Genomic DNA, 25,404 nt, shown 5'->3' with positions numbered 1-25,404 from the left:
ACTTAACTAAATGTTGCAATGCCCAAGACGATTTATACTGCTCAATTAAAGCGTAGATGCAACTGAGATTCAAATCATTTTCATTTGCATTTGCATAAATGCAATCTCTGTGAAAAATGAAAGCCTTTTCATATTTTGCATTGATTAATTGTTGTTTACACTATGCAACGTGGCATGTGTTTGTAGGAAGAGCAAAAAACTGGCGAATAATAAATTGTAATATCTTTAATCCAAATGTCGTGTAAAATAAATTGAGAAAATTATTTAAAAACCCAATGTGAATGAATCTACAGATTAGCTAAGCAAGATCAAATCTCAGCCATCTAATGAAATCAGAAATCAAATATAAATAATAGATTATATTGAGGCCTAAGTTCTTAGTCCTAAAACTGTACAGGGTATGTTCAGGTCAGCCCAACTAGCGCGCCTCGATTGCTTCCAAATTACATTAATACAAAGAATAATTTCAAGTTAATATGGGAAACTGACTGCTTGTATTTCTAATTATAAATAATTTATTTTTGGCATAGATCTTGTTGCATAGTGCGGCCAAGTAGACAAACCATAGCGAATTGTTTGCTTTAAATCTGATTGAGTGACTCTGCACATTCGCAGTAATTGAATTCAACTTTAGTCAACAACAAACTCGCTGAGCAGAGGCGTATTAAGTTCGATCTCTTGAGAGAACTCATGAGTTGCAGTGAGTTAATTAGATAATTAGAATATTAGCTAAAAGTCATGAACGAGATCAAGCTTCCAGCAGCCCAAAATGGATCTTGCTCGATAGCCACGTGATATTTAGTTGACCTGTTGGAATTACCCATACTTGACTTTGTAACTTTAGATATCTGTTTATGAATATTACATTTAGTAAAATTACAAACAAGGCAAAGGTGATAGGGGATTTCTTAAATAGGCGCAAAATTGCAAAATTGATGAAAGCCTGATCACAGTATAATTGATTAGCTTATATATACATCACATTTAATATTTATTCAATTTGTTGTATATCGCTTTTCACTTAAATCAGTTTTGGCTTATCTGAATTTCAAGGGCGCATCCAGTTTTTTTTTTATGCCTCGGTCTCTGCACCATTTTCAATCGCTTATCATCAGCACAGTTGAACTATTCTGGGTTTCGGCTTTGAAACCCAAGCCCAAACCCAATACCTCTTATCAGCTGGCGTAATGAATGCCCAAACTCCGTGTCTGCCTTTTGCAATCCGATCAAAAGTCAGTGAAAGACAAGAGCTCAGCTCACTGCAAACTCTGCGTCTTATCGTAATCAGCAGCATGATGCACCAGTAATGCCAATTCCAGGAAATTTGAGATTTTAGGAAAAACAAAAAATAAATAAAAAGAAAAACAAAAACCAGTTCGACAATATCTTATCAATACACACACACACACACACACGCACACACTGAGAGTGTTTTGTGACGAGACAAATGAGCCGCAAATGTCTCGAGCAAAACCGAAAATTGAACAATTCGAATGGAATTGAAAAGAAAACACATGGCACAGCCTCCTCCGTCTATTGACAAAAGCTGCGACAATGGCAACGAGCGAGCATAAGAATAGAAAAGAAATTATCTGGCTGCGGAACAAACGCAAATTGAATGAAAGCCAAACAAAAGGCGCGCATTTTGCCACCTAGGGAGCTGGGCAAACACAGGCACACACACACACGCACACGCACACGCGTACACGGAAATCTGTCTTCAGCCGATAGCCAGATGAGTTCATGAATACCCAAAGCCAGCTCATTAACTAGGCCTGGCCACACTCGAGCACGCAAGTACAAACACGCACGCACAAAAGGCTTATCAGCGGGGTAGGTAGGGCTCAGGGGTACGCTTAAGGGCTGCGGCGCATGCGCGAAAGCAGGATGCAGGACACTGGAGGCAGGAGGCAGCACGCCGTGCGCAGTGCGCAGGTCATCAGCTGATTTTATGGCCTTGTTTGTGTTTTGCAAAAATAGATTTCCCTTTTGCAGTTTGTGTAAACAACATCATAAAATGCGGATTAGAGCCGGCGAATTGATAAGAGCCGCGAGTCAGCAATCTCTCATATATAAGCTTGACGCGCATCGGTCCAGGACAACAGTCAGCGAGACGACGGCAGACCAATCACACATCATCATCATCATTATCATCACCAGCATTATCATCTGGAGAAATGGCTCTGACAATGCAAGGCAACAATCCGCTTAGCTATCGCCACAAGAAGTTCGATCTGCGGCGTCCACGTAACGACGAGCTGGAGCTGCAAATCAAGGAGGAGCTGCTGGCACGCCTCGATACAGCGGGCTGCAACAGATTCTCGGATGAGGAGGAGGACACAAGCAGCCAGTGCTCCAGCTTGATGTCCCTGCCCAAGCGTCGTCGGCTCAACAGCACCGTATACGATGGCTCGAACGGCTCGGAATCTGCATCATCCTCGCACTCGCTGCCGCCCTCCATCAGTCCGGAGGCGCTGCGAGATATTTGCAAATACCACGGCAATATGGTGCGAAAGTTTCCGAAGAAAGAGCGCTCGCCCAAGGATCAGGATCGACGCAATAAGAACACCATCGCCTGTCGCATGAGTCGGCGCGTCAAGAAACTCGAACACCTGGCCATCGAGGAGCAGTACAAAGAGTTCACGCTGCAGCACCTGAAGATTGTTGAGCAGAGTATGCGTGCCACGGCCTACTTCAATCATCTCAATCAGCTGGTCAAGCATGAGCAATCCACAGTGAGCTCTGCCCCGGCGCCAGTTCCAGTGCAAGTGAAAAACTTTAGCATCGACTATTTGATCAACGGCATTAAAGGCGAACAGTGTTAGAAAACACTCGTTTAATCACTGTGTGATGTAATGCCAATGCCACCCACTTAAGCTTTACTAACTATTATTTAGTTTATAATCTTTCATATATGACATTTAAGTAATTGTATTAAGTTTTTGTTTAAGAAACAAAAAGTAAAAGTTATCAATTTTTTTTATGTTTTTATGTCGTAAAATATTTGTAAATTTTTAATATTATTATTTGTTATAAGGTATTATTATGTTTATTTTTTATTCTTATATTAGTAATAGATATTTGAAAATAGAACTATTAATAAAAAATATTAACAAATTTTTAAATTATATATTTTTTGAATTTCATATACTTCATTTGCTTAATTTTGCTCTGACTCAGCTTATGTTGCATCCCAACATTTTTTTGTTCAGCTCCAAATTTTATTTTTCAATTTTTTATATATGAAATAGAATATATTCAATTGCATTAAAAATATGTATATAATGGATATAATGAATCGACTGAAATTAGAGACAATGTCTTTCTACTAACAACTGCCAAAAAAGGGGCGTGCCCAACTCAATCTAGTATCGTGCGTGCTAGTCCAACCCAGTTCGGCAATTATACAAAAATGTGCCATTTATCTATGTTTTTTCCAGTATATCATCTTCTTTTATTATTGATACTTAAAATCTATAATCAAAGTTAGCGTCATTTTTTTTCGCATTTTTATTTGGCTGAAGGTTAGGATGTTCAAACAGGTCCAAATATTTTTGCTTGAATTAAAAAAAAAAAAAAGAAAAAAAAACATTTCTTTTGTAATTCTAATTGATAATTAAATATTTTATTACAATTAAATTCTTTTTTAATTAAAACAATTATATTTATGAGTTGAATTGAGAGAAAACATATTTTAAATACCACTTTATTATTATTATTATTTATATTATTTATATAATACTTATCAATAAGCTGATTAATCACATGGAACAAAATTAGCTCCTTTTGGTATGCGAGCTATGAGCACATTAAGGCCTTTCCTTTCACAATGTTTAGCCAGGTAGAAAATCAATGTACCAAATCAATGCTCAGCTCAAATGAACAGCTCAAGCTCCCGCTTATACTTATGCATAAGGAAGTCGCCATGCGAAGAGCCCCAGAGCAACTGCAGCTGACTCAGCTGAGCCGAGGTGCAGTCAACTGTGCCGCGTCTAGCAACAATAACAACAGTTAGTTAATTAAAGTTGAGTATTCATGTTGAGCAGTCGTGGTCGTAGTCGCAGCGTCCCTCCATGCCGTCCCGTACCGCTCCACCTGGTAATTAACTCTTTTGGGGCTTTTATTTTCGGCATTGCGCAATGTCCGAGCAGCTAATTACTTTTAATTTTCATTGTAGGCCATTTGATAATGCTCCAAAGCGACTTCCTATCAAGCTGGGAAATCCAAAGGCAACCCACTTTACCAACACAAACACATATACTACACTATGACGTGTGTCTATGTGAATTTTGAGTTAAATGCAAAACTATTGCTGTTGTTGCTCTTGCTGTTGCATTGCCAGTTTAACATTGAAAACTGCATTCGATGTGAAAATATCAACAACAACACCAGCAACAACAACAGCAGCAACAGCAACTCAAATATATACCAAAACTTTGCAGTTGCAACACTTTGGTTGCTGAACTTGAGCTTTTCGCAGTTAGACCCAGACTATTGCAGTCTCTCTCTCTCTCTCTCTCTCACTCACCCTCTCTGGCTCTATCTCTCCTCTCTGTTGCCTGCTCAGCCAATATTGATATTTGATTTGATGGTGTATTTCGTAATTTCACTACAGCTCGCTCAGTATTCAATGTGCTTCATGCTCGCCCTTGACAAATGAACCAAAATAAATGAGAACAGAAAATTAACTCAGACTAAGTCTAGCATTAGTTGCGACTTTTTAACTCTTTGGCTGTACTTTAACTATAGACAGCAATTGTGAACTAGTTTATTTTAAATTGAAAATTGAGCGTTGGTCTATACTAGAGCATGGTTTAGTTTCATCCTCTTCTTGAACTGTTCTAGCTTACTTATTAACTTGGCCAGCCTTGGTCTGTAGTCAGCATGAGATTATTTATATTTGAATTTACTTGGAAATGTGGATACAGGTAAATGTAGAATGATGTCACTGAAATGCTTCAACCAAGTAAAAATGTTTGACTTCATTAAATAAATAAGCATATCTTTGGTCATAATGACATCTGAGTTACTATAGCCATGTGTATGATTTATTTCTCCAATTTTCTATCATTAAAACAATTTCAGAGAAGATTTTACAAGCATACATAGCTCAAATATAATCAGAGCCAGAGACATGCAAAATATATGCAGATTGTATAATAATTGTATAATTAAGCATAATTAGAGATATCCCACTGGATAAAAAGGGAATATACTGTATATATAGAAAAACAATATCACATTGCCAGATGGTAATTTTATAACAATTATATATAATTAAACTATATAATGTTAAATATGTTATAGATTATAATGCAGTTAACATATCATAAGTCTGACTTTTATTTAGTTCGACTATGCTAGACATCCCGAATAAAAATACTTAAATGCTTTCTAGGTTCTATCACGCCTCTTTCCGTCTGCTACCCAAAGCCCTTATTCTGAATTATATGAGATAATCGCATAATAATTCTTGTATATATTAGTTCTATGATAAAGCATTGTGAGATCACTATCATGAAGAAAATACATCCATCTATCTATACTCAACAGAGGCCAGTTATATGGAATCAGGAATATTGTGTGACATTTGTATTCTATTAGTTTCATCATCTTTGCATGCAATACTTGGATATTAATTGGCATATATTGAGATATACATAAATATAGGGTCATACATTGATGACACTCTCGGCTTAATTGATTTGATTTTGATTTCAGTCCAAGATCTAAAATTTCCCATTCCTGAAACCCATTCAAAATAAACAAAACGTATTTATACAATGAATTTTTGGTTTTAATTTTAAAGTCAACAATGAATAAATTAATACTTAGGCAACTAAATCACATTCAATGGCTATCTTAGGTAATAGATTCGATTATTAGATAATAGGAGATCCATGCCTCACTGCTGGGATCCAAAGATCAGGAGTTGCTGCGATAGCGCCATTTGCTGTAGGAACTGTTGTTGTTGCTGCGGCAACTGGATGCCCGTGGCCGAGACGCCTTTCTGGAAGATCGCCTGCTGCAGCAGCTGGCGATAGTAGAGACCGAAGCGGACCTGTTGCTCCATTATGGCGACCTGCTGCGCACGATATTGCTCGTATTGCTGCGATAAGTGCGCATCCTGCGCCTGTTTGGCCCGCCGACTCAGCAGACAGGCCAAGGTGTTGCGGTCGCGTCGCTGCTGCTCCTTGGGACTGCGCTGCCGCGATGTCTGGCTGCGGCGCACCATGTTGGCGTGATATGTGCCGGCCAGAGCTGCTGGAGTGCTGGGCTTCTGCTGAGCGAAGCCTGTGGCTGTCTGAGTAGTGGAGGCTGCCTCGATGTTCTGCTCGCTGTCCAGCCAGGGGCGGAAGAAGCCCTTCGTCTGGCGGCGTTTGCAGGGCGGCGCCTCTAGCGTAATGTTCTCCTTGTTCTGCTCCAAAATCTGGTCCACATCTCGCTTGCGCTTGTGGGCCGCAAACTTCTTGTGCACATAGCTATTCGAATTGTTGGACATTTCCATTATTTCTCTCTCTCTTTCTTGTTCACTTTGGTAAATCTGTTGTTGATGCTTTGACGTCGAGTGTCTGAATGCTGCTGCTGACCGCTTGATATCCTGTTTATATGCGCAGGATGGGAACAGCCGGAGCAGCCCCTCCCTCGATCAGGTACGTGCGTTGGGTCTAGTAAACAGACGGATTAGCGCATCTTTATTACCTAACTAATCGTTGTTTGGGCCGAGTGCTTTGCATATTTTATGACCTGCGGCGGTTAATTGCCGATCCACATGTTGTTGCCTTACCTCTGTTCCTCTTACCTGTCCTACCTGCCGTCCGCAGCAGCTCAGCAAAGATCAGATGTGTCGTCGCGGCTACCGGAACTGGAAAACACCCGATCGCAAACAAATCGACTGCATACGAATCCAATTTTTATTGCCCTACTTGACGCCATGCCTTGCGTGTGGTCCTGCGCGTACTTCACGGTATTTTCTAGCATTTTTTGTCACACTTCTTGGAAATTCCTGCAGGTCTACAAAAGGAATTTGCCAAACAAAAGAATCTCAAAGGTTTTTTTTTTTTTTTTTTTTTTGGTTGACCAAAGCAAATACTTTACTCAATCTCGATCTATATCTTTACAAATAAATCTTGTGGGAATATTAAACATCCATCTGAAATATATTATTATTTTATTAACTAGTAAGGCTATTTAGTATATTAATAACTATGCTTAACTCTTTAATCGTATTGCGTTAACACTTCTTGGCATAAATAATCACTGATCAAGTGTTAATTTATACATATTTTATACAAATGTATATAAGTTACGTTTAAATAGTATGATTCACTCGTAGGGCGTGTTTTTTACCATGTGCCCCCTGCCCTTAAGCAGCTCTGGAAATATTCCATTCTGTAGTAGTAAATCCAGTCAACCAATCATTGAGCTCAATGTGCTTTCTTGATACAATAGAATCACCTATGATATAGACTAACATTTACATTTTCATCAACCCTAAAAGGGCAACAAGTAGATACAATGTTTGCAGTAAGTTCTAAAGCTCCGCCCTATTAAAGGTGAAATAAATTGAGATTTATTTATGTGGTTGGTATCAGTCTGCCTTGGTACTTTTAGATCGAATGAAAGATACACCATTGTAATATAGCAAATAAATATAATGTAATGCTCATGTTCATAATGATGACAATTATAATTATGTTGATATATTTAGGTCATCTGCCAGACAATTCATAAGGATGTTAAATTACTATAATTATTCGCTAAAGTCACGATTGATAATCAAGCGAAAATTAAATAAAAGTTTCACATATATGTATACTACTTACATTAGTGTCAAATTATTTTCCACTTAGTAGTTTTCACTCTCATATATAATATTAATATCATAGAGGTTTATTGAAGCATACATATACTACTCGATTTGGATAACGCCTCCCCCTTTCAACCAATTTGCAAAAGTTTCATTTATGGAGTATAAATATTAGATTAGTTGTACTTGGGCAAATTCAAATAGAAGTTAGTCAACAATTATGTTACCCTAGTACAAAAAGCCTATGCAGAGCAAGTGCAGCCGCTGCGCAGTAAGCAGAGCGCGTGCGTACGTGCATGTGTGTATGTACACATGTATGTGTGCGCGTATTAGTGTATGCAATGAAAATCTAAATTTCAGCTTTGCTGTTATTTAAATATTTGCAATAGTTCATCAGCTTATTAATTTATAGCACGTTATCAAAAGGAGGAAGATGTTCAATATTAATTGATTATTAATGAAAGAATGTAGACTCTGGTATATATAAGATTATAGTAGGGTTCAAGGTATTGTTCAAGGTTTACTTTGCCATTATCTTATATCCTGGTTATATCCTGATAACTGCTAATGACAGATGACTACAATGAGATATACATATTTATGTATTTATGTATGTATGTATGTATATGAATAGCCGATGAGCTGAAGCAAAGGGTTCCTAATTAAATATAACGAATATGCCATTTATATCAGTATGGATTGATATTGAGTCTATTAAAAAAGGCTGAGACTGCCATATCAATATCATAAATAGAATGATAGACCTGGAGCATGCCAAATAATTTGAGCTAACAAAGTTAGATCCATTTTCTTCAACTACTTTACATACAAATATAATAAATAATCAGAAGTCGTCAAATATAAATTCTTTGCAAATGTCATTTATTCATGGTCAACAATAATAAATAAATAAAACTTTAAAAGTTATCACAAAGTCAATAATAACTTAAGGCTATACATAAATACACTAGCTACAATAAATCTTCCGTAAATGGGAAGTTTGTCCTTCTAGCGCTTCGTGGCCGCTGCCTGCTGTTGGGGCCAGGCTTGGAGCGTGGGCTGTCCGTGCTGCAGGCTCTGCTGGTTGCTGTGGGGCAGGGCAGCTCGAGTCGCGGCCATCGTCTGCTGCAGGAAGCGGACGTAGTAGAGACTCAGGCGTACTTGCTGCTCCAAGTTGGCCTCGTGCTGCTGGCGGAATTGCTCGTACTGCTGCTCCATGGCCAGCTGCTTGGCTTGTCGGGCCCGGCGGCTCAGCAGGCAGGCCAAGGTGTTGCGGTCGCGCCGCTGCTGCGCCTTGGGGCTGCGCAGGCGTGGCGTGTGGGAGCGCACCATGTTGGCGTGGTAGGTGGTGGCCACTGTATTGGGCGATGGTCGCCGCGGTGGTTGTTCCACTGCTGTTGCTGAAGTAACGGTCGCCCGGGGCTCGTCCAGCCAGGGGCGAAAGAAACGACGCTTGGCGGGCAGCTCCATAATGAAAACCACATCATCGTCTGTCTCCTCGTCCTGGCTGCGCTTGCGCTTCAATGCGGAGAACTTTTTGTGTGCATAGTCGGGGGTGGTTATCGGAGCAGAGTTATCCATGCTGGCAGATGGTGTTGATGTTGTTCTTGTTTGCCGTCTTGCTGTCGACTGTGCTGCCATTGTGCTGGGCGTAATCTTTTATGCAACATTAGGTAATGGATATCAAAGCGCTTGGCAGGCCGGCGGACAGTTTCCCACCAATCCCTGTGTCAGGTATTTCCCAATCAACTTCATTCATCCCAACGTGTGCCTGCGCTTCGGGCTAATCACCTTCCATGTAACCCTCGAGCATTCTTGGGCACTCACCTACCTGTGATACCCGCTATCTGCTTGTTGTCGTCACAAGGGCAGGTAAGTCGTCCGTTGGCCTGGCTAATCCGCCGGCTGATGCTGGCATTGCAATGCTTGCGTTAGTTAAGGGCGTCATAAACCAGTTGTCCTTTTTTCGACTATTTGTATCGCCAGCGATTTTCACTGGAAATACCTGTTGAGTGAGCAGAGCCAGAGCCAGAACCAGAGCCAGGCAGTATAATCCTGGCGCTCATATGGCCACGATGTCTGTAAGCGCATTGTTCGGCTTTCTTTGTGGCACCTGAAAAGTTTTATTGTTGCCAGCGATCCGCATTGCATTTATGACTTCAGCTTGTCCAGCTGAAAATGTTATTCTTCCCAAAGGTGTTGGGCATCATTACTGAATACCCGAAGAACCCATATATATTCATATATACATATATATCGTCTTGGTGTTCGTTTCCCTTGCTCTAAGTGTGTGCGTTTAGAATTATGTCGGATTTTTCATTCAATGGCTCGTTGTTAGAGTCTTGTCCATTGATTTATGTAGTCACTGCCGTGCGACAGCTAAGCGGATTTATCTTTAGGTGGGCTTGAGCTCTGCCCTCAACAAATGCTGAGCACAAGAGCCGGTACATCAATTGTAGAGCCTCAAGCTGAAAGATTGCCATATTGTTTGATTACAATGATCTGATTCCACCTTCTACAATTAACCAGAATGAATAGCTTTAGCAAATGTAGTGCAATCTCCTATATCTCATCGATTATGTAACTGTTCTGCTTCGTTCCTGATGGAATGCACTCGCACAAACCTACCAGGAAATGCTATCACCAAGGCAGACTTCTAAGAAAGGTGAGCCGAAAGAAAGCAGTAACTGGAAAATGTTGTGAATGAATCGCGTGTTATATGATTGATGCACTCCGTGACCTTTCTCACAGATCTTCTATGGGCTTTGATTTTGTAGTTTTTGTTTCCCTTATAGGCGATGCATAATACAATCCGTAAGGATCCCACGATCACATTTAACTTATGTCTATAGATTGTGAATTTTGATCTCAATTTTACTCTATTGAGATTTATATCAATTATATTTACATGTTTTGCTAGTTATATACATTAACTTTGGGATACCGATTCGAGAACTTCTTTGCTTTCCAGAACTTTGTAGAACGTTTGGTTCGACTTGGTCCCTTTGTTAATAAATATAAATATATGTATATACATATATGGACTGACAGGTATCACGATATTCAATTCAGTTTTCAAATAATCTTCAATTAATGAATGAAAGACAATTATCTAATGATATATACCTATGTAATAGAAAATAATAGTTACTCATTGTATGATATATAATAGAATTTCTAAATTTAATTTTTATTTAATTTATTATATGGCAATTTAAACTTTGATTTTAAGAAGTCAAATGCCAAACCATTTGTTTTTACTTTACTTTAAATTATTTGACTTTCTTATAAACAAAATGTATTACAAATTAAGATAAATATATTATATTATATTTTAGTGGCCTTAACAGTTTATGTAGTAATCAAATTATAATATATAGTAAATTTTAATATATAGTCATGAATAATTTTTGTGTTTTTGGCTTATCAAAAAAGCATAAAAACAACCTTATACTTTGATCTAATAATAATTTAATTGCTTGAAATTCGTAATCCAAGCCATATGTTCCGAATATTTCATGATACAACCTTGTAGCTACATAATTTAAATGACATCCTTTACGCATTAAAAATCGACGCAACATTTCGGGAAAATCCCAATAAATTTCCATTCAATTGGCCATTGTCAGTAAGCCGTCGAGCTGCAGCATCTTGGAATGCCGTCGAACTTAATGAGCCAGATTAGCGGTAAGCGAGATAAGAATCAAGAAAGCGCTGAGCCAGAGCCGACTCTGGTATAGCAACGGGATCTGCTACCTCATCAAAGAGCATACCGTGGCCGGGGCGCAGGCGCTGCCTGAATGTGGCTCTTCTGCTGAAATTTTCCTGAAGAAAATACCAGGAAAATTGAAATAAGTGCAGGCAAGCAGGCAGACAGCCTGCAGAGAGCATAGAAGGTGCTCGTATGTCTGTAGGTGCGAGCCGAGCACCGCTGGGCAAATGAAAAATTAATTACAAAAAGGACTTGGCCAAGCAGGTAAGCTAGCCAGCCAGCCAGCAGTTCATATATATTCTGGAACAAATCCTTTTCTTTTTATGACAATGCAGACCTTTTGTCAACGAAGTTTTTCCCATAAACAAGACGCAGCTCACCTTAATGATAATTTTGCTGAGCGAGCAGGTAGGCAGCAGCCCAGTCGACTATAAAAGCGGCTCTTGCGCAGCACAAGGAGCACAGTCAACAGACAACCACCAAAGTAACAACATCACATCTTAACATTCTAACACACACCAACACACAAAATACTCAGCTATACGATGGCACCCTCACAAATGGATTATCCACAACACGAAAGCACGACGAGTGTCGCCGGATACACTCACAAAAAGTTCAATACGGGCTGCTACAAGCACAAGAAATTCGGCAAGCGCGACAACAGCAAAAGTGACTCGACCACGGCTGCACCATTATTCCGTCCGTATGCACTGAGCGATAATACGCCACGGAAGCGTCGTCAGGAGTCCGAGCAGCGACAGTGTCAACAGCAGCCCCAGTACCAACTGCCCCCAACGCCACCAACAACACCACCGCAACTTCAACAGCAGATGCATCATCTGACATATCCACAGCCAAATCAGTTCTACACGCCCACAGCCACGCCTACGCCAAGCATCAATCATCAGGCATTCGCCTACATGCTGCAAAAGCAGCGCACCGTGCTCCAAATGCGCCAATTGCTCAGCATCAATCCGGATGCAAATACCTGGCCAGCACACTTGCGCAATGCCCTCTACTCCATGCTGCAGCAATGAAGGGAATGAATAGGAGCCGCAATCGGTGGCATCACAGATCATCTCTGTGTGGCCACCAACTTGGTGATTTGCCTAGCAACCAGTGATATAGAAATTTAAGTGCCTCACAAATTGTATATGATATGAAAACAGTAATCAAACCGATCTAGACGTAGTAATAATTGTACATAAACTATTTAATTAAACTAACAACTTAAAGAAAGCCAAATAAAATATATTAGTTTAATGTATATAAAGAAATTATCCGCTTTTCAATTGGGTGTCAGATGTAAAACATTTGGATTTAGGTTTAATGCATTGCATTTTAAAAGTTGTAAATTATTCAAGAATTTAAAGGGTTATTCATTGTACATGTACAAATGTATATATCAAGCTGACTTTCTATATTTAAAAGAGTTTGTTCCAATATTCAACTCTCGTATTTGCATATTATTGTCATTGCTTCATTTGGTAAGAGGAAGACAACGAACTATGATATACTATGACAATCCATATTCTCTGGCCATGTATAAAGATCTCGCATGTGTGTATCAAATATCATTTCGTAAGTATACATAAAATAGGTAAATCTGGGTTATCTCGTATACTGACTACAAACAAATGAAATACAAAAGATGGAAATACACCCAACTGAAGGTGAAACATGAATAACTGAAAGCAAACATTAAGCACTACTATTGTATTGTATGTGGTTTATAAAATTAACTAAGATTTCATCCGTTTTTTACAAGCATTTTCCATCAATAAGAAATTTAAGGTGCATTGTATTTGATGATAGCAAGCATTTACTTTTAAACCGATTTAAATAGAACTCTTAAACGATTACTTTAGGGTCGATTTAAAATCTACAGAGATTTATTAAATCCCAGGCGATCAAAAACCGAGCTCGGTTGACCCCTTGGCCTATTGCCGGCATTCACGCTCGAAGTTCGCCGTGGTGCAAAATGCTTTTGATCGCGCTGCTGATTTCGATGCGATGTAGGAGGCTGTGCAGCGGTGGCCGACGAGCCCAGACGCTTGTGCACCGGCAGCGTATCCTGTCGTGTGAGCAGCTCATCGCTACGCATGCGTATTGCCTTTCCTTTCACAGGACTCAGGCGCGCGCCTGGTTTCTTTGGCGGAGACGCTTTGAGATTGTATGTCTTGCGTGTGGCATGTAGCTTGGATACTGTTGACAGAAAGCAATAATTAAAAACATAAATAAAAGTATTTACAGCAGTAAAACTCACCCATGCCCAATCGGGACTTTATGTTCCGCGCAAAGTTGCTATTGCCACGCGCTTTATATGGCGTATTTGGTGCGATTTCTCGCACTTCCGCAGTGGATGCGAATTTAACAATTTTCTCAACAGGTGCTGCCATAACAACGTCCTGTTCACTTTCGCTACCTTCGCTGTCTATATCACTGCCCGCCTCTCTTAAATCATCATCATCCATGCTGTCATCGTCGCTATCATCACCACATTTCAATGGCACCTTGTGGACAAGCATCACCTTCTGCTGTGATCGTGCCAGTGGCGCTGCTGTAGTTTTAGCCTTCACTATTGACGTGTTGCGCTTGATGATACTGCCTCCGGTGGTGCTTTTGGTGTTTTTCAAAATCGATTTTATCTCCTTGGCCACAACTGTATTTTGCTGTACTGAATCCAAGGATTGCTTGCCTCCGAGCCGTGCAAACACCGAGTTATTGCTAGAAGAGGCGGCTATTTTGCCGGTAGATGTATTGTGAACGCCGGTAATGTGCACGCGCACGTTACTCTCGGCGCTGCTGGAGACAATGCCCTCCTGAGCATCATCGTCGCACTTGCTCTTGTGTAAGCGCGCAAAAACATCGGTTTTCTTGGTGCTAGTAACACGATCCGAGTATACTGAAATACATTAAAAAAGGAATATAGTAGCCTTTGCGTTTATCAACATGACCATAACATACACTGCTCCCGCTTGGCCAGAATTTGCTTGCTCCGCTCTGTTGTGCCCGATGGCAAAGTAACTTTATATTTGCCTTCATGCTCCGGCAGCACGCGTCGCGCTGGCTTTGCTGGTGGTGAGACTTTATTGGCACTAGCATTGACAACTGTTGATGCTGATATCGGCGATGCAGTAGTTGCACTAACTAGGTTTTTGGTCTTAGCCTTGGATTTGGGCGAAGGCGCATCTGTTATGAGTACTTTGTCGAGTACATGTTGCTCGCTAACTTGTTTGGCATGACGCAATATCGCAATTATGTCGCCCATAGGCGTGATGCCCATCTCACGTAAGTATTCCTTATTTAAATCAAGCAACATGTCATCCTGTATGCGGTTTTCGACAAATATGTGAGCATAGCTAGCCGCTGCTGGGGACGGAATCCCCCCGGCATTGAAAAACTTCACCCATCGTGCTGCAATAGAGTCGTATTGGTATTTTTCATATACATTTGAATCCCGTACGCACCTGCAGTAGACTTGGACATGGCTTTTAAAGAGAGAAGCACTAATTCAATACTTATTCTATAACTCTATTTTTATTTTTCATACAGTGCTGTAGAGTTGTATTAAATTGTTTGGAATCAGTTCACCTGAACGGTTCCGGTGAACAGACCAACAAACGAAATTTGATATTGTTCATTTTGCTTTAACCAAGTTAAACAAACTTATTTTAATTTTTTAAGGTTCTTATGACACAAATCTCTTGGATGTTGAAACAAATAAAAGATTCTTTAAATAAAGTAATTTATATATTAATTTCAATATATATGGTTACACTCCGTTGCATCCCTGCAAATATATCGATATTATATACAAGCTTCGATAGACATGTTATTTAACAGCTGACTTCAAAGAACGATAGATCAAAAAAGCAGTGTAAACAACGTTGTTGCACGTGCGGCATCTAATTAATATCAATTGCAACATGTCGACACGTATGGAACTACTTAGTGAGCAAGGATTGCGTCTGGATGGTCGCCGGCCGCACGAGCTGCGCCACATCAAGTGCAAACTAGGTGTATTCGAGCAGCCTGATGGCAGTGCCTACATGGAACAAGGAAATACAAAAGTTTTGGCAGCCGTGTACGGACCACATCAAGCCAAGGGCAAAAAAACAGAAGGCAATGATCTGGTTATAAATTGTCAATACAGTCAGGCCACGTTCTCTACCTCGGAGCGTAAAAATCGGCCGCGTGGTGATCGGAAATCACAGGAGTTTAAAATGTACTTGCAGCAGGCGCTGAGCGCAGCCATCAAATCCGAGTTGTATCCACGCTCTCAGATTGACATTTACGTGGAAGTTCTGCAAGCGGATGGTGCAAACTATGCTGTTTCCCTAAACGCCGCTACTCTGGCACTCATCGATGCGGGAATATGTCTAAACGAATTTGTTGTTGCCTGCACGGCATCCCTAAGCAATGCCAACATTCCGCTCACTGACATCTCACACATCGAGGAGGTCTCCGGTGGTCCCAAGCTGACCATAGCAGCATTACCCACTGCCGAGAAGATTGCATTTATGGAGATGAGCGAACGCTTTCACATTGACCAACTGGAGACAGTCATAGAGACCGCAATGGCCGGTTGTCGCGAGATACGAGACATACTGGAGTCGGCAGTTAAGGAGCATCTCATACACATTGGCAGCGCAGCTGACTGGGCGCGTGTCTGTTAAAATAAAGTAATTTTTATTAAAGTTTTCCTATTTTAACAATTAACAATTATTTAGTTTTTATCTGCTGCTTCCTGTGGTGGCGGCTGCCACGTTTCTAGTAGCTCCACTAGAGCCTGTTTGCGGTGTTCCAACTGCAGGCGCTCAATTAAGCCGCTCAGCTGCTGACCGCCCTCCAGGAAGCCAGGAAGATTGTGCAAAGTGCCACCCTGCTGTACTCGATGATCTGTCACACGATCTTGCACGAAATTGTATGTGCGAATCTTTTCGTTGCGGTTCAGATTCCCTTGCTGTGCCTTACGGGTAGCTTTTTTAGTCGCCTCAGCACTCTGCAGCTGCTGCTGTATAAGCTTCGCCTGCAGTCGCTTAAGCGCCACCTCGCGGTTTTTCAGCTGAGACCGCTCCGATTGTGATTCAACAGCCAATCCCGAGGGTAAATGTACAATTCGAACTGCAGAATCTGTGGTGTTTACGTGTTGTCCACCAGCGCCGCTGGCACGTTTCGTCTCAATCTTCAAATCCCGCTCTGCTATTTGTACTTGCACATCAGCCGGCCTTGGAATCACAGTTATGGATGCGGTGCTAGTGTGGATTCGACCAGATTTCTCAGTGGCCGGCACACGTTGCACTCTATGTACCCCCGCCTCGAAGCGCAGCCAATTGTACGCCTCCGGATCGTTAACCTGCAGATTAGCGTGACGCAGTCCGCCTATGTCGGTGGTCTCACGGTCAAACTCTTCATACTCCCAGCCCATGTGGTCGAAGTAGCTGGTGTACATGTCATATAGTTCCTGGGCAAACAGCATGGCCTCCTGCCCACCGGCACCAGCGTTCACCTCAAATATCACCGCCGGATAGTCCTCGTCATCGGACAGCGCAAGTAGCTCTTGCAGCATGTCCTCCTCCTGTTTACGCAACAGACTTGTGTATACATTGTTTTCCTCTTCCATAAGCGCTCGCATATCCTCGTCCTTCTCAGCTGTCAAGTCCTTCTCTGATGTTATATTGCGCTGCAAGGCTCTGTGCTTCTCCAGGCTATTGATAACGGGATCCAAACGGGTCAACCGTGCATATAGGCTGTTGTTGCCGGCTGCATTGACGCGCAGCGCATAATATTCTTGACGCAGTGATTCCAAATATGATTGCAGCTTCTCGTTCTGAAAACTCAATAGATCTGTACTAGCCCATCGACGCACTAGACTCTCGCACTGCACTCTCAATAATTTACGAAACATTTTTATTTTAAGCAAATAATTATTTTAAGGAAATAACAATGGTAATTCTATTTTTGGTTGAATAACTGTTTAACCCACCATCTGCTCGATGAAATGTTTCATAGCAATGAGAGCGTGTAAGAGAGCATATAACCGTTTGAAATGTTTACAAACAGCTGTTCAGCTATGGCGAGTTTAATAAATATTCTAATTATCTCTGAATTGTAATTTTGAGCTGTTATTTAAATAAATGTTCTTAAGCTTTTATATATATAAACAATCTAATGTGGCCATCGGACTGTCTCCAAAATTAGTGTTCAATCCCACACTATTAATGTTTCATCAAGCATTAAAATTTATGGGTGCCCACAGCTGTTTATGCTGTTGCCAGTGTTGAATAAAAGTTTATTTACTTCTCATTCAGATGGGCTTGTTCAGTCGCGAAACAATTATTTAGTTATTATTATATTTAGTCATATCAGTGCAATAGAAAGTACTTGTAAAGTACTTGAAAAAGCCCACACTACAATAAATAAAAATAATAACAATCTGTGCAACAAATATGTGCAAGATCCATGTATAGCGATTTTCAGTTATGCATGCGTGTGTGTGTGAATGCGAGTGCGAGTCGAGTGCCTGTGTGTGTGATGTGTTGTGTGCTTGATTAATGAAAACAGTTGTGTTCGTAGTGGTGTAAAGTGCAGCAATAGCAATTAAGTTTAATTAAATAATAAATTGAATGTGAATTAGCTGCCAGAGTGCATTTACATAGAGTCAGCACAAGTCGTAGCAAGAGTATAACGAGATGCCACCACTGAAGAGCTACTCCATGCACCATGAATTCAATGCAAATGCAAATTGTCACAACGGCAATGAAAACACCACCGATAACGATAACGATTACTTCAACCAGCCTGCTACTGCATCTGCTACGTCTGCAGCTAGCACCCAACGCACAAATCTACCCTCTTACTGCAACGCCCAATACCCATTTAAGGTGCTATCCAATCTAAACCAATTGCGGGAGCAGTCACGCTTCTGCGATGTCGAAATTGTTGCAGGCGAGTCAACGTTCAATGCACATCGCGCAGTGCTGAGCGCTGCCAGCGCCTACTTTGAGGCCATGTTCAGGCCCGAGTTAGGCCTCAATGAAGTCAAGCAGAAATCAGTGGTATTGCATACAATCGATGGCGACATACTACACATACTCTTGGACTTTATCTACACAGGGCGTTGTGAAATTACGCAGGTAAGCACTCACCACCTCCTTGTCTACCAACTGTGAATTCTATAATCACCTGTTTCTTCCTCCTCTCCAAGTCAAATGTGCAGGAATTGCTCGCCGCCGCGGATATGCTTCAACTGAACGAAGTTGTGGACGGCTGTTGTGAATTTCTGTGTCGCGAACTGCATGCCACAAATGCACTGGGTATATTGCGGTTTGCAGAAGCACACAATTGCGAGTCTCTAGCAAAAAGTGCAATGAACTTTGTGCAGGCCAATTTTCCAGCGGTAAATAAAAATAGCGTTATTATTTAAAACGATTTATATTTAAGTGAAAAAATATAAAACCAAAAAGTAATACCCCCCCCATCCTCTGTTCAGCCAGAATTTGAATCTTCGATCATAAATCAAATATTATAGTATTCCAAAATTTGAATTAAGCAGGACAATCCTAATTGCATATAACATTTATTTTTAATTGCCTGGTGACCTTAGCCACCAGACTCTACTAAAAATTCTTATAGACTCATTAGAGTGTTCCTCTCCACGGAAATCTTTAGTAAAAGGCGAAAGATTTATTCGACAACTGAAGAGAAACCAGAGTACCTTAAGTCTATCAGATGTCAGTATGTAGTATCAAAGTTCACTTAAACCATTTGCGAATTCTATTTCAACAATTCATGCAAAGCATCCCTGAAGTAGGCAACAAAAATATGCGTTAACTCCTTTTAGGATATTTCACTGACTCCACCTCAATAATTCTCAACCAGTTCTAGCCGTGCAATGGTGTAGTGCTGTGAGTTTAGCCCTGTAGAGTTATCGCTTCTCGGCCTTATGGCTAAGATCAAAGTGTAGTATCTGTTCTTATCAGCTTAACATCTGATAGTTTCTCCATTGGAGAACAACAAATGTTAAACTGATTTTTGGAAATAGACGGAGTGCTAGGGGCTTGCTCCACCTCTGTCGCGGGTTGGCCCGGTATTGCAGTACCGCCGGGATTCGGCCCAACTAAGAAATAAATGTCAAGTTTAAGTGAAAGTTAGAAATGTAATGTGGTTCATTCTTGGGTAGTCTAAGTAAATGTTAGTTATGTTTACTTACAATCGGACCCCTGTCAATAATTTGAATTATATTATCATCTAACATAAAAGGATAAATAAATAAATTTATGTCTATGTTCGCTGCTTGCAGATAACGCTGGAAGACGAGTTTCTGGAGACCCCGCAAACTTTGTTATCGCAGCTGCTTAACTCGGAGTTGCTACGTGTTGATTCTGAATCACAAGTGTTCCAGGCGGCGCTACGTTGGATTAAGCACGATGTGACGCAACGGCGCTGCTATGTCTTTGACATACTGTCGCATGTCCGCATGGCCTTGGTGCCCGTGAAGGTAATCGATAAGGCTTTGAAGGATGATTGTCGCGACATGTCTGTGAAAATCGCGCTACGCTCCATTTGCCGAGATATTGCCTCAAAGCGCGGCCAACTGGTGCCACTGCGCGTTTGTCCACGGCAGCTGGCCAAGAAAAATATCTACATTATTGGAGGATCCCATCGCGATACGCCACGCACCTGGAACTCGGCGGATTGCACTTTCGAAACGGTGGCCAAATTCGATATTTTCCGCCGTGAATGGACTGAGACGGCGCCTATGGAAGTGGGCCGCATTCTGCCGGGCGTGTCGGCATTGAATGGCAAGATTTATGTGGTGGGTGGCGAACGTGGATCGCAAATTCTGGCCAACGGCGAGGTGTACGATCCACAGAACGATATCTGGCAACCAATAGCACCGATGATAGTGCCCCGATGTGAGTTCGGATTGTGCACCATGGGCGGCAATTTGTTCGCAGTAGGCGGTTGGATTGGTGACGACATTGGCGGTACAATGGAGTGCTACGATCCGGAGAAAGACCTCTGGAAACTGATTGGCAGCATGCCGCAGCCCCGATTCAGCATGGGTGTCGTTAGCTTCGAAGGTCTGATATATATAGTGGGCGGTTGCACCACGACCGCCAGACATTTACCAGATTTAATAAGGTAATCAATCAACAATTCTATATCCAATGAAATATGATTATTAAAAAATTTTCGTTCCAGTTACAATCCCGTGACCAAGGAATGGACGCAGCTGGCACGCATGCAAACAGCACGCTGTCAAATGGGCGTCGCCGTGCTCGATCGCTACTTATATGTGGTGGGCGGGAGCAGCATCAGCCAGGACATACTTAGCTCCGTGGAGCGATACAGCTTCGATGATGATAAGTGGTCGACGGTGTGCGCACTGAACGTTCCACGGGCTATACCCGCAGTGGCTGCCGCCGATGGCTTACTCTATGTAGCTGGCGGTGATCAGGTGAGTTAATGACCCACATACTCACTCTAAAATGATTATTATATGTTGATATATCTTCATTACTTTTGAATAGCCATGCGAAGTAAACTTTTATCGTGCTCAAGTAACAATCAGCGCTGTGGAATGCTATGACCCACTCTCAGATACTTGGAAGAATTGTCCTGACTTGCCGGTCAGCCGATCCGAAGCTGGCGCCGTAGTTGTGTAAGAAGCAGCATCACTAGCAAGTAGTCCGCGCTTGCCCAAAGTCCAACAGTCTTACGAATCTTATTTTAAGCACTTTTAATATGCCCAGCCAATCACACCAAACATTATTTTCTCTTTGAAAGTTGAACGTAGTGCTCTCTAACCAAAGCTAAAAGCTAATGAGCTTTGTTGCAGTTTAATGTATATGAAACGTAGCTCAGCTATTTACACACCCAGTTTAGTATTATTTTTAGTAATTAGTCTGGAAAGCAACAGCAAAAACAGCACAGCCAGCATCTGATCGTTCCGTAGTAAAGTTCTCTTGAATAAATACGAAATAATAAGAAAACCGAAATTCGAAATTCACATGGCAAAGATTGTTAATCGACGTATCGTAATTGCTGAAATATTGTTCAACTGAAACCTATTTAAAGTTTACGTTATCAAATAATCATTAAAATATGTGAAATCGCCAGCATTGTTGGCGCGTTCTTGAAAAGTGCGTGCCCGAATGAATAACTTTGTATCATTAAAATGTACCAAAAACGAAAAGGAAACATTCAAACAAACTGTATTATTATTAGGTGTATTTACGAATAATAAATAAATATACGACTAAATCAAAATTTGTTGCTTTATAAAAATTTTCGATAATTTAATCAGTGTTGCCGAAACTTTTTCAGTAAAAGTAGCAAAACCAAGGGCTGAAAGTAGCTAGAAGTAGCCAACATTCTTCTAAAATAGCTGAAAAAGTAGCAAATAAGAAAACAGTGCTGTTTTTTTTCATAAAAAGTCAACTTTATTAATTTAATTCTGATAATATCTCATCTATGACCACCAACTCGTCATTTTCACCATTGTCGCTTTTATAATTTGCCTTTTTAAGGTAGTTGGGTGGAGCGCTATACTCATAGCAACATTTGCCATGTCGGCGTAATCCATATCTTTTGTAGACATACAATCTTAATGAAACTTTCAAAACGTGATCATATAGTTAAAATGTGTGTACATCATTCCAAAGCACAAGTCTCTAGTACTTGAAATGCGTTTTTTACAAAATGGTGGCGAAGGTAGGAAAGGGGCGTGGTATCCAAAATTATACCCTGATTTCCCATTTTCTGATTAATTGATAAGAAATGAATTTTGCATAACCTATTAGAAAGTCTACCTATTCTTCAGTTGTAGTATTAATTCTACACAAAACTCAGTACATTTAAAAAGTATCGAATCCAATTTTGTTATAAGTTCGCCGCTTGCATTTTAGCTAAATGTAATATTTGAAAATAGCTAGATTTGTAGTTAATGGCTGTTTGATAATTTGTGTAGCAATCGGCCTTAAACAGTGTTGCCGAATCAGCTATTTTGTAGCTAGATCTGGCTACTTTTTAAGGCCGATTGCTACACAAATTTTCAAACAGCTATTAGCTACAAATCTGGCTATTTTCAAATATTACATTTAGCTAAAATGTAAGCGAACTTATAGCAAAATTTGCTTTGATACTTTTTAAATGTAAATGATTTAAATGTATTAAGTTTTGTGTAGAATTAATACTACAACTGAAGAATAGGTAAGCTTTCTAAAATGTTATGGAAAATTCATTTCTTATCAGTTTTTATACCCTGAACCCATTGAAAATGGGAAATCAGGGTATAATGGTTTTGTGAAAAAGTATGTAACGGGCAGAAGGAATCATCGCAGACCCCATAAAGTATATATATTCTTGATCAGCACGACGAGCTGAGTCGATATAGCCCTGTCCGTCTGTCCGCTCGTCCATCCGTCCGTCCGTATGAGAGCGTTGATCTCAGAAGTTATAAGGGCTAGAGAGCTGAAATTTGGCATGCACACCCGTGTGTACCATACGCAGTACAAGTTTATCATTTTTTAACTCATCCGATAACTTTTTATCGAGAATGATCGAAAATTTTATTTTGTTATTTATGCTATGAGTATAGCGTTCCACACAACGACCTTAAAAAGGCAAATTATAAAACCGACAATGGTGAAAATGACGAGTTGGTAGTAATAGATGAGATATTATCTAAATTAAATTAATAAAGTTGACTTTTTGTGAAAAAAACAGCACTGTTTTCTTTTTTGCTACTTTTTCAGCTATTTTAGAAGAAAGTTGGCTACTTTTAGCTACTTTCAGCCTTCGGTTTTGCTACTTTTGCTGAAAAAGTTTCGGCAACACTGGCCTTAAAAATTAGCCAGATTTAGCTACAAAATAGATGATTCGGCAACACTGAATTTAATAAACCTACCCCGAAAAGCCATTTCTTCTAAGGAGTGCAACCGCTACCTAAAATGACACTGGAATTAACGAATCCCGTGATGCCAATTCTTATTTTGTGAAAAAAATTAGGACAAACTTCGTTATAAATTTGCAATTTATACTACATTTATAGCTCCTGCAGACACTGAGGGACGTTGTCATTTCTTTCGGACGAACCGGGACAGAGAAAGACTTAAATTTGTATCACTGGTATGCCAGCATTAAAATTTCACTTCATCGTTAGTGACCTGTACTAATGTTATTATTTTGTTTATTTATTTCTTAGTTGGGCCGAATCCCGGCGGTACTGCAATACCGGGCCAACCCGCGACAGAGGTGGAGCAAGCCCCTAGCACTCCGTCTATTTCCAAAAATCAGTTTAACATTTGTTGTTCTCCAATGGAGAAACTATCAGATGTTAAGCTGATAAGAACAGATACTACACTTTGATCTTAGCCATAAGGCCGAGAAGCGATAACTCTACAGGGCTAAACTCACAGCACTACACCATTGCACGGCTTGAACCGGTTGTGAATTATTGGAACTCAAAGCTAAAATAAATTCAGTGCTGTTAAACGCATTCAATAATGATGTCGGAAATCAGCTGTTGACGAACAGTGCTGTTAAGCTGTCAGCTGTTATTCAGTATTGAATCGAGCCCGCGTAAAATGTTTGCGTTTTGAATTTCAATCAACGTCATCTTTTATTTCAAACGTAAATGTAAAATATTTAGGTTTCCAAATTTTGTTTTTTTTTTTTTTTTTGTTTCTAAATTATGTGGTAATAAAATTTCATAAAGCCTAACAATGCAACCCGCCAGCTCGTCCAATGGAATACCCATTGGCTTCGACGCTGACGATTTGCCCGAATCCAGCAGCAGCAAGCGAAGACAACGCCGGAAAGAAAAGCACATTAAACGTTTGGAACACACCAAGCATTTGTTATTCACCAAACATTTCTCCAACTATCGCCTGCCGGTGGCGGTTGCGTCGACTGATTTGAAGATTGTACAGTTAAGTCGGTATGAGTCCATTATAGATCGAGACCGCCATCCTCCACTTTATGTAATTCCGGATCAGAAATCAGAATGGGCGCGCCTGAAAATGATTTCGTGTCCATGCCACGGGTGCGAATGTACATTAGATCCGAATGGTTGGCTCTCTCATTATATAAATGTGCATATGCGCCGACTAGGTGTCCCCTTCGTGGACGTGCCATTTCCTGTTGAAAAGCAAACCTTGCGTGCCTCTTGTAACCTAAGTTATCTCGATTATGACGTAAACACTCTACTGAGTGTCTATGGCTATCAGCGTTTTGGTCTGAACCCCCTCAAATGTCCGCGCAATACATTGCTGCCAAAGGAATATCGCAAGTACTCCCAGCACGGCGTCCTACTGCTCTTTGCTTGCCGTACGCGGCATGCATTACTTTGGCACCGTAAGCAAATCGATGATGTTGTTGCCATTTGGGTAGCGACCCCGATGCAGGGCGTGACCGTATCGTTACGCTGTGTAGTACAGCCCGCCAAATCGACACGGTACTATTCCAAGCGACTGCAATCGCGTCAATTGCCGGCATCTGGCCTAAAGCCAACGCCATGCCGTGATTTAATCAAAACGGACTTCAACGTAGTTGTCATTAGCTTTCAGGATTTGCGGGAGCTAATGGCAAAAAGTGAGGGTGAGCAGATCCTCAATGTGGAACTGCATGTTACGGGCGAGCAGAGAATTTGACAGATTCAGTTAGAGCTTAACTTATATTTATACATTAATCAATAAAATGACCTTTAGGCTATAAATAGTTTTTATTGTTTTTGGCAATAGTTTAATGACATATTGTTTTACAAACTAAACACATGCAAACATAATGGTACACAGACATAGATTTGAACTAAGGAATTCATACAGCAAACACAATTGTAGAGATTACGCTCGATCGAAGCTGCAAGCTG

The 25,404-nt window shown here is 40.7% G+C and overlaps 9 protein-coding genes and 3 non-coding genes across 12 annotated transcripts; 6 read left to right on the top strand and 6 right to left on the bottom strand.

Annotated features, from left to right (window-relative positions):
• The first annotated feature begins 2,036 nt into the window (after positions 1-2,036).
• On the top strand, positions 2,037-3,107 carry Mabi (Mabiki). Its single transcript, XM_018003262.2, has one exon. The coding sequence runs from the start codon at positions 2,178-2,180 to the stop codon at positions 2,823-2,825; it is 648 nt and encodes a 215-aa protein (XP_017858751.1). The 5' UTR covers positions 2,037-2,177; the 3' UTR covers positions 2,826-3,107.
• A 2,068-nt stretch (positions 3,108-5,175) lies between these two features.
• On the bottom strand, positions 5,176-6,659 carry LOC108609572 (uncharacterized). The gene has a single exon (XM_018001292.2). It carries the CDS (start codon positions 6,506-6,508, stop codon positions 5,906-5,908), a length of 603 nt encoding a protein of 200 aa, XP_017856781.1. The 5' UTR covers positions 6,509-6,659; the 3' UTR covers positions 5,176-5,905.
• A 2,022-nt stretch (positions 6,660-8,681) lies between these two features.
• On the bottom strand, positions 8,682-9,581 carry LOC108609571 (uncharacterized). Its single transcript, XM_018001291.2, has one exon. The coding sequence runs from the start codon at positions 9,449-9,451 to the stop codon at positions 8,819-8,821; it is 633 nt and encodes a 210-aa protein (XP_017856780.1). The 5' UTR covers positions 9,452-9,581; the 3' UTR covers positions 8,682-8,818.
• Positions 9,582-11,273: 1,692 nt separating this feature from the next.
• On the top strand, positions 11,274-14,912 carry LOC108610897 (uncharacterized). Its single transcript, XM_018003263.2, has 2 exons — positions 11,274-11,786; positions 11,858-14,912. The coding sequence occupies exon 2, from the start codon at positions 12,068-12,070 to the stop codon at positions 12,560-12,562; it is 495 nt and encodes a 164-aa protein (XP_017858752.1). The 5' UTR covers positions 11,274-11,786; positions 11,858-12,067; the 3' UTR covers positions 12,563-14,912.
• LOC108610885 (uncharacterized) lies at positions 13,325-15,168 on the bottom strand. The gene is made up of 4 exons (XM_018003250.2): positions 14,996-15,168; positions 14,493-14,942; positions 13,792-14,430; positions 13,325-13,730 (listed from the first exon to the last, which is right to left on the bottom strand). The coding sequence occupies exons 1-4, from the start codon at positions 15,012-15,014 to the stop codon at positions 13,408-13,410; spliced, it is 1,431 nt and encodes a 476-aa protein (XP_017858739.1). The 5' UTR covers positions 15,015-15,168; the 3' UTR covers positions 13,325-13,407.
• Positions 15,169-15,244: 76 nt separating this feature from the next.
• On the top strand, positions 15,245-16,250 carry Ski6 (exosome complex component Ski6). Its single transcript, XM_018003261.2, has one exon. It carries the CDS (start codon positions 15,455-15,457, stop codon positions 16,202-16,204), a length of 750 nt encoding a protein of 249 aa, XP_017858750.1. The 5' UTR covers positions 15,245-15,454; the 3' UTR covers positions 16,205-16,250.
• On the bottom strand, positions 16,197-17,556 carry mRF1 (mitochondrial translation release factor 1). Its single transcript, XM_018003254.2, has one exon. It carries the CDS (start codon positions 17,434-17,436, stop codon positions 16,255-16,257), a length of 1,182 nt encoding a protein of 393 aa, XP_017858743.1. The 5' UTR covers positions 17,437-17,556; the 3' UTR covers positions 16,197-16,254.
• Positions 17,557-17,792: 236 nt separating this feature from the next.
• LOC108610884 (actin-binding protein IPP) lies at positions 17,793-21,803 on the top strand. The gene is made up of 5 exons (XM_018003249.2): positions 17,793-18,664; positions 18,736-18,927; positions 19,831-20,675; positions 20,736-20,991; positions 21,065-21,803. Exons 1-5 carry the CDS (start codon positions 18,221-18,223, stop codon positions 21,197-21,199), a joined length of 1,872 nt encoding a protein of 623 aa, XP_017858738.1. The 5' UTR covers positions 17,793-18,220; the 3' UTR covers positions 21,200-21,803.
• LOC149269955 (U5 spliceosomal RNA) lies at positions 19,131-19,245 on the bottom strand. Its single transcript, XR_016269563.1, has one exon. It is a non-coding gene; the product is annotated as a U5 spliceosomal RNA (small nuclear RNA).
• LOC149269954 (U2 spliceosomal RNA) lies at positions 19,458-19,652 on the top strand. Its single transcript, XR_016269565.1, has one exon. It is a non-coding gene; the product is annotated as a U2 spliceosomal RNA (small nuclear RNA).
• A 1,931-nt stretch (positions 21,804-23,734) lies between the features above and the next one.
• LOC149269953 (U2 spliceosomal RNA) lies at positions 23,735-23,929 on the bottom strand. Its single transcript, XR_016269564.1, has one exon. It is a non-coding gene; the product is annotated as a U2 spliceosomal RNA (small nuclear RNA).
• A 160-nt stretch (positions 23,930-24,089) lies between these two features.
• Positions 24,090-25,251, top strand: LOC108610889 (uncharacterized). The gene has a single exon (XM_018003256.2). The coding sequence runs from the start codon at positions 24,260-24,262 to the stop codon at positions 25,184-25,186; it is 927 nt and encodes a 308-aa protein (XP_017858745.1). The 5' UTR covers positions 24,090-24,259; the 3' UTR covers positions 25,187-25,251.
• Positions 25,252-25,404: the final 153 nt, after the last annotated feature.

The sequence above is a fragment of the Drosophila arizonae genome, chromosome 3, assembly GCF_054131065.1.
Source record: "Drosophila arizonae isolate 15081-1271.41 chromosome 3, UAZ_ARI_1.0, whole genome shotgun sequence".
Lineage (NCBI taxonomy): Eukaryota > Metazoa > Arthropoda > Insecta > Diptera > Drosophilidae > Drosophila > Drosophila arizonae.
The sequence above is the reverse complement of the archived record's forward strand: the minus strand, read 5'-3'. Positions and strand labels throughout refer to the sequence as shown.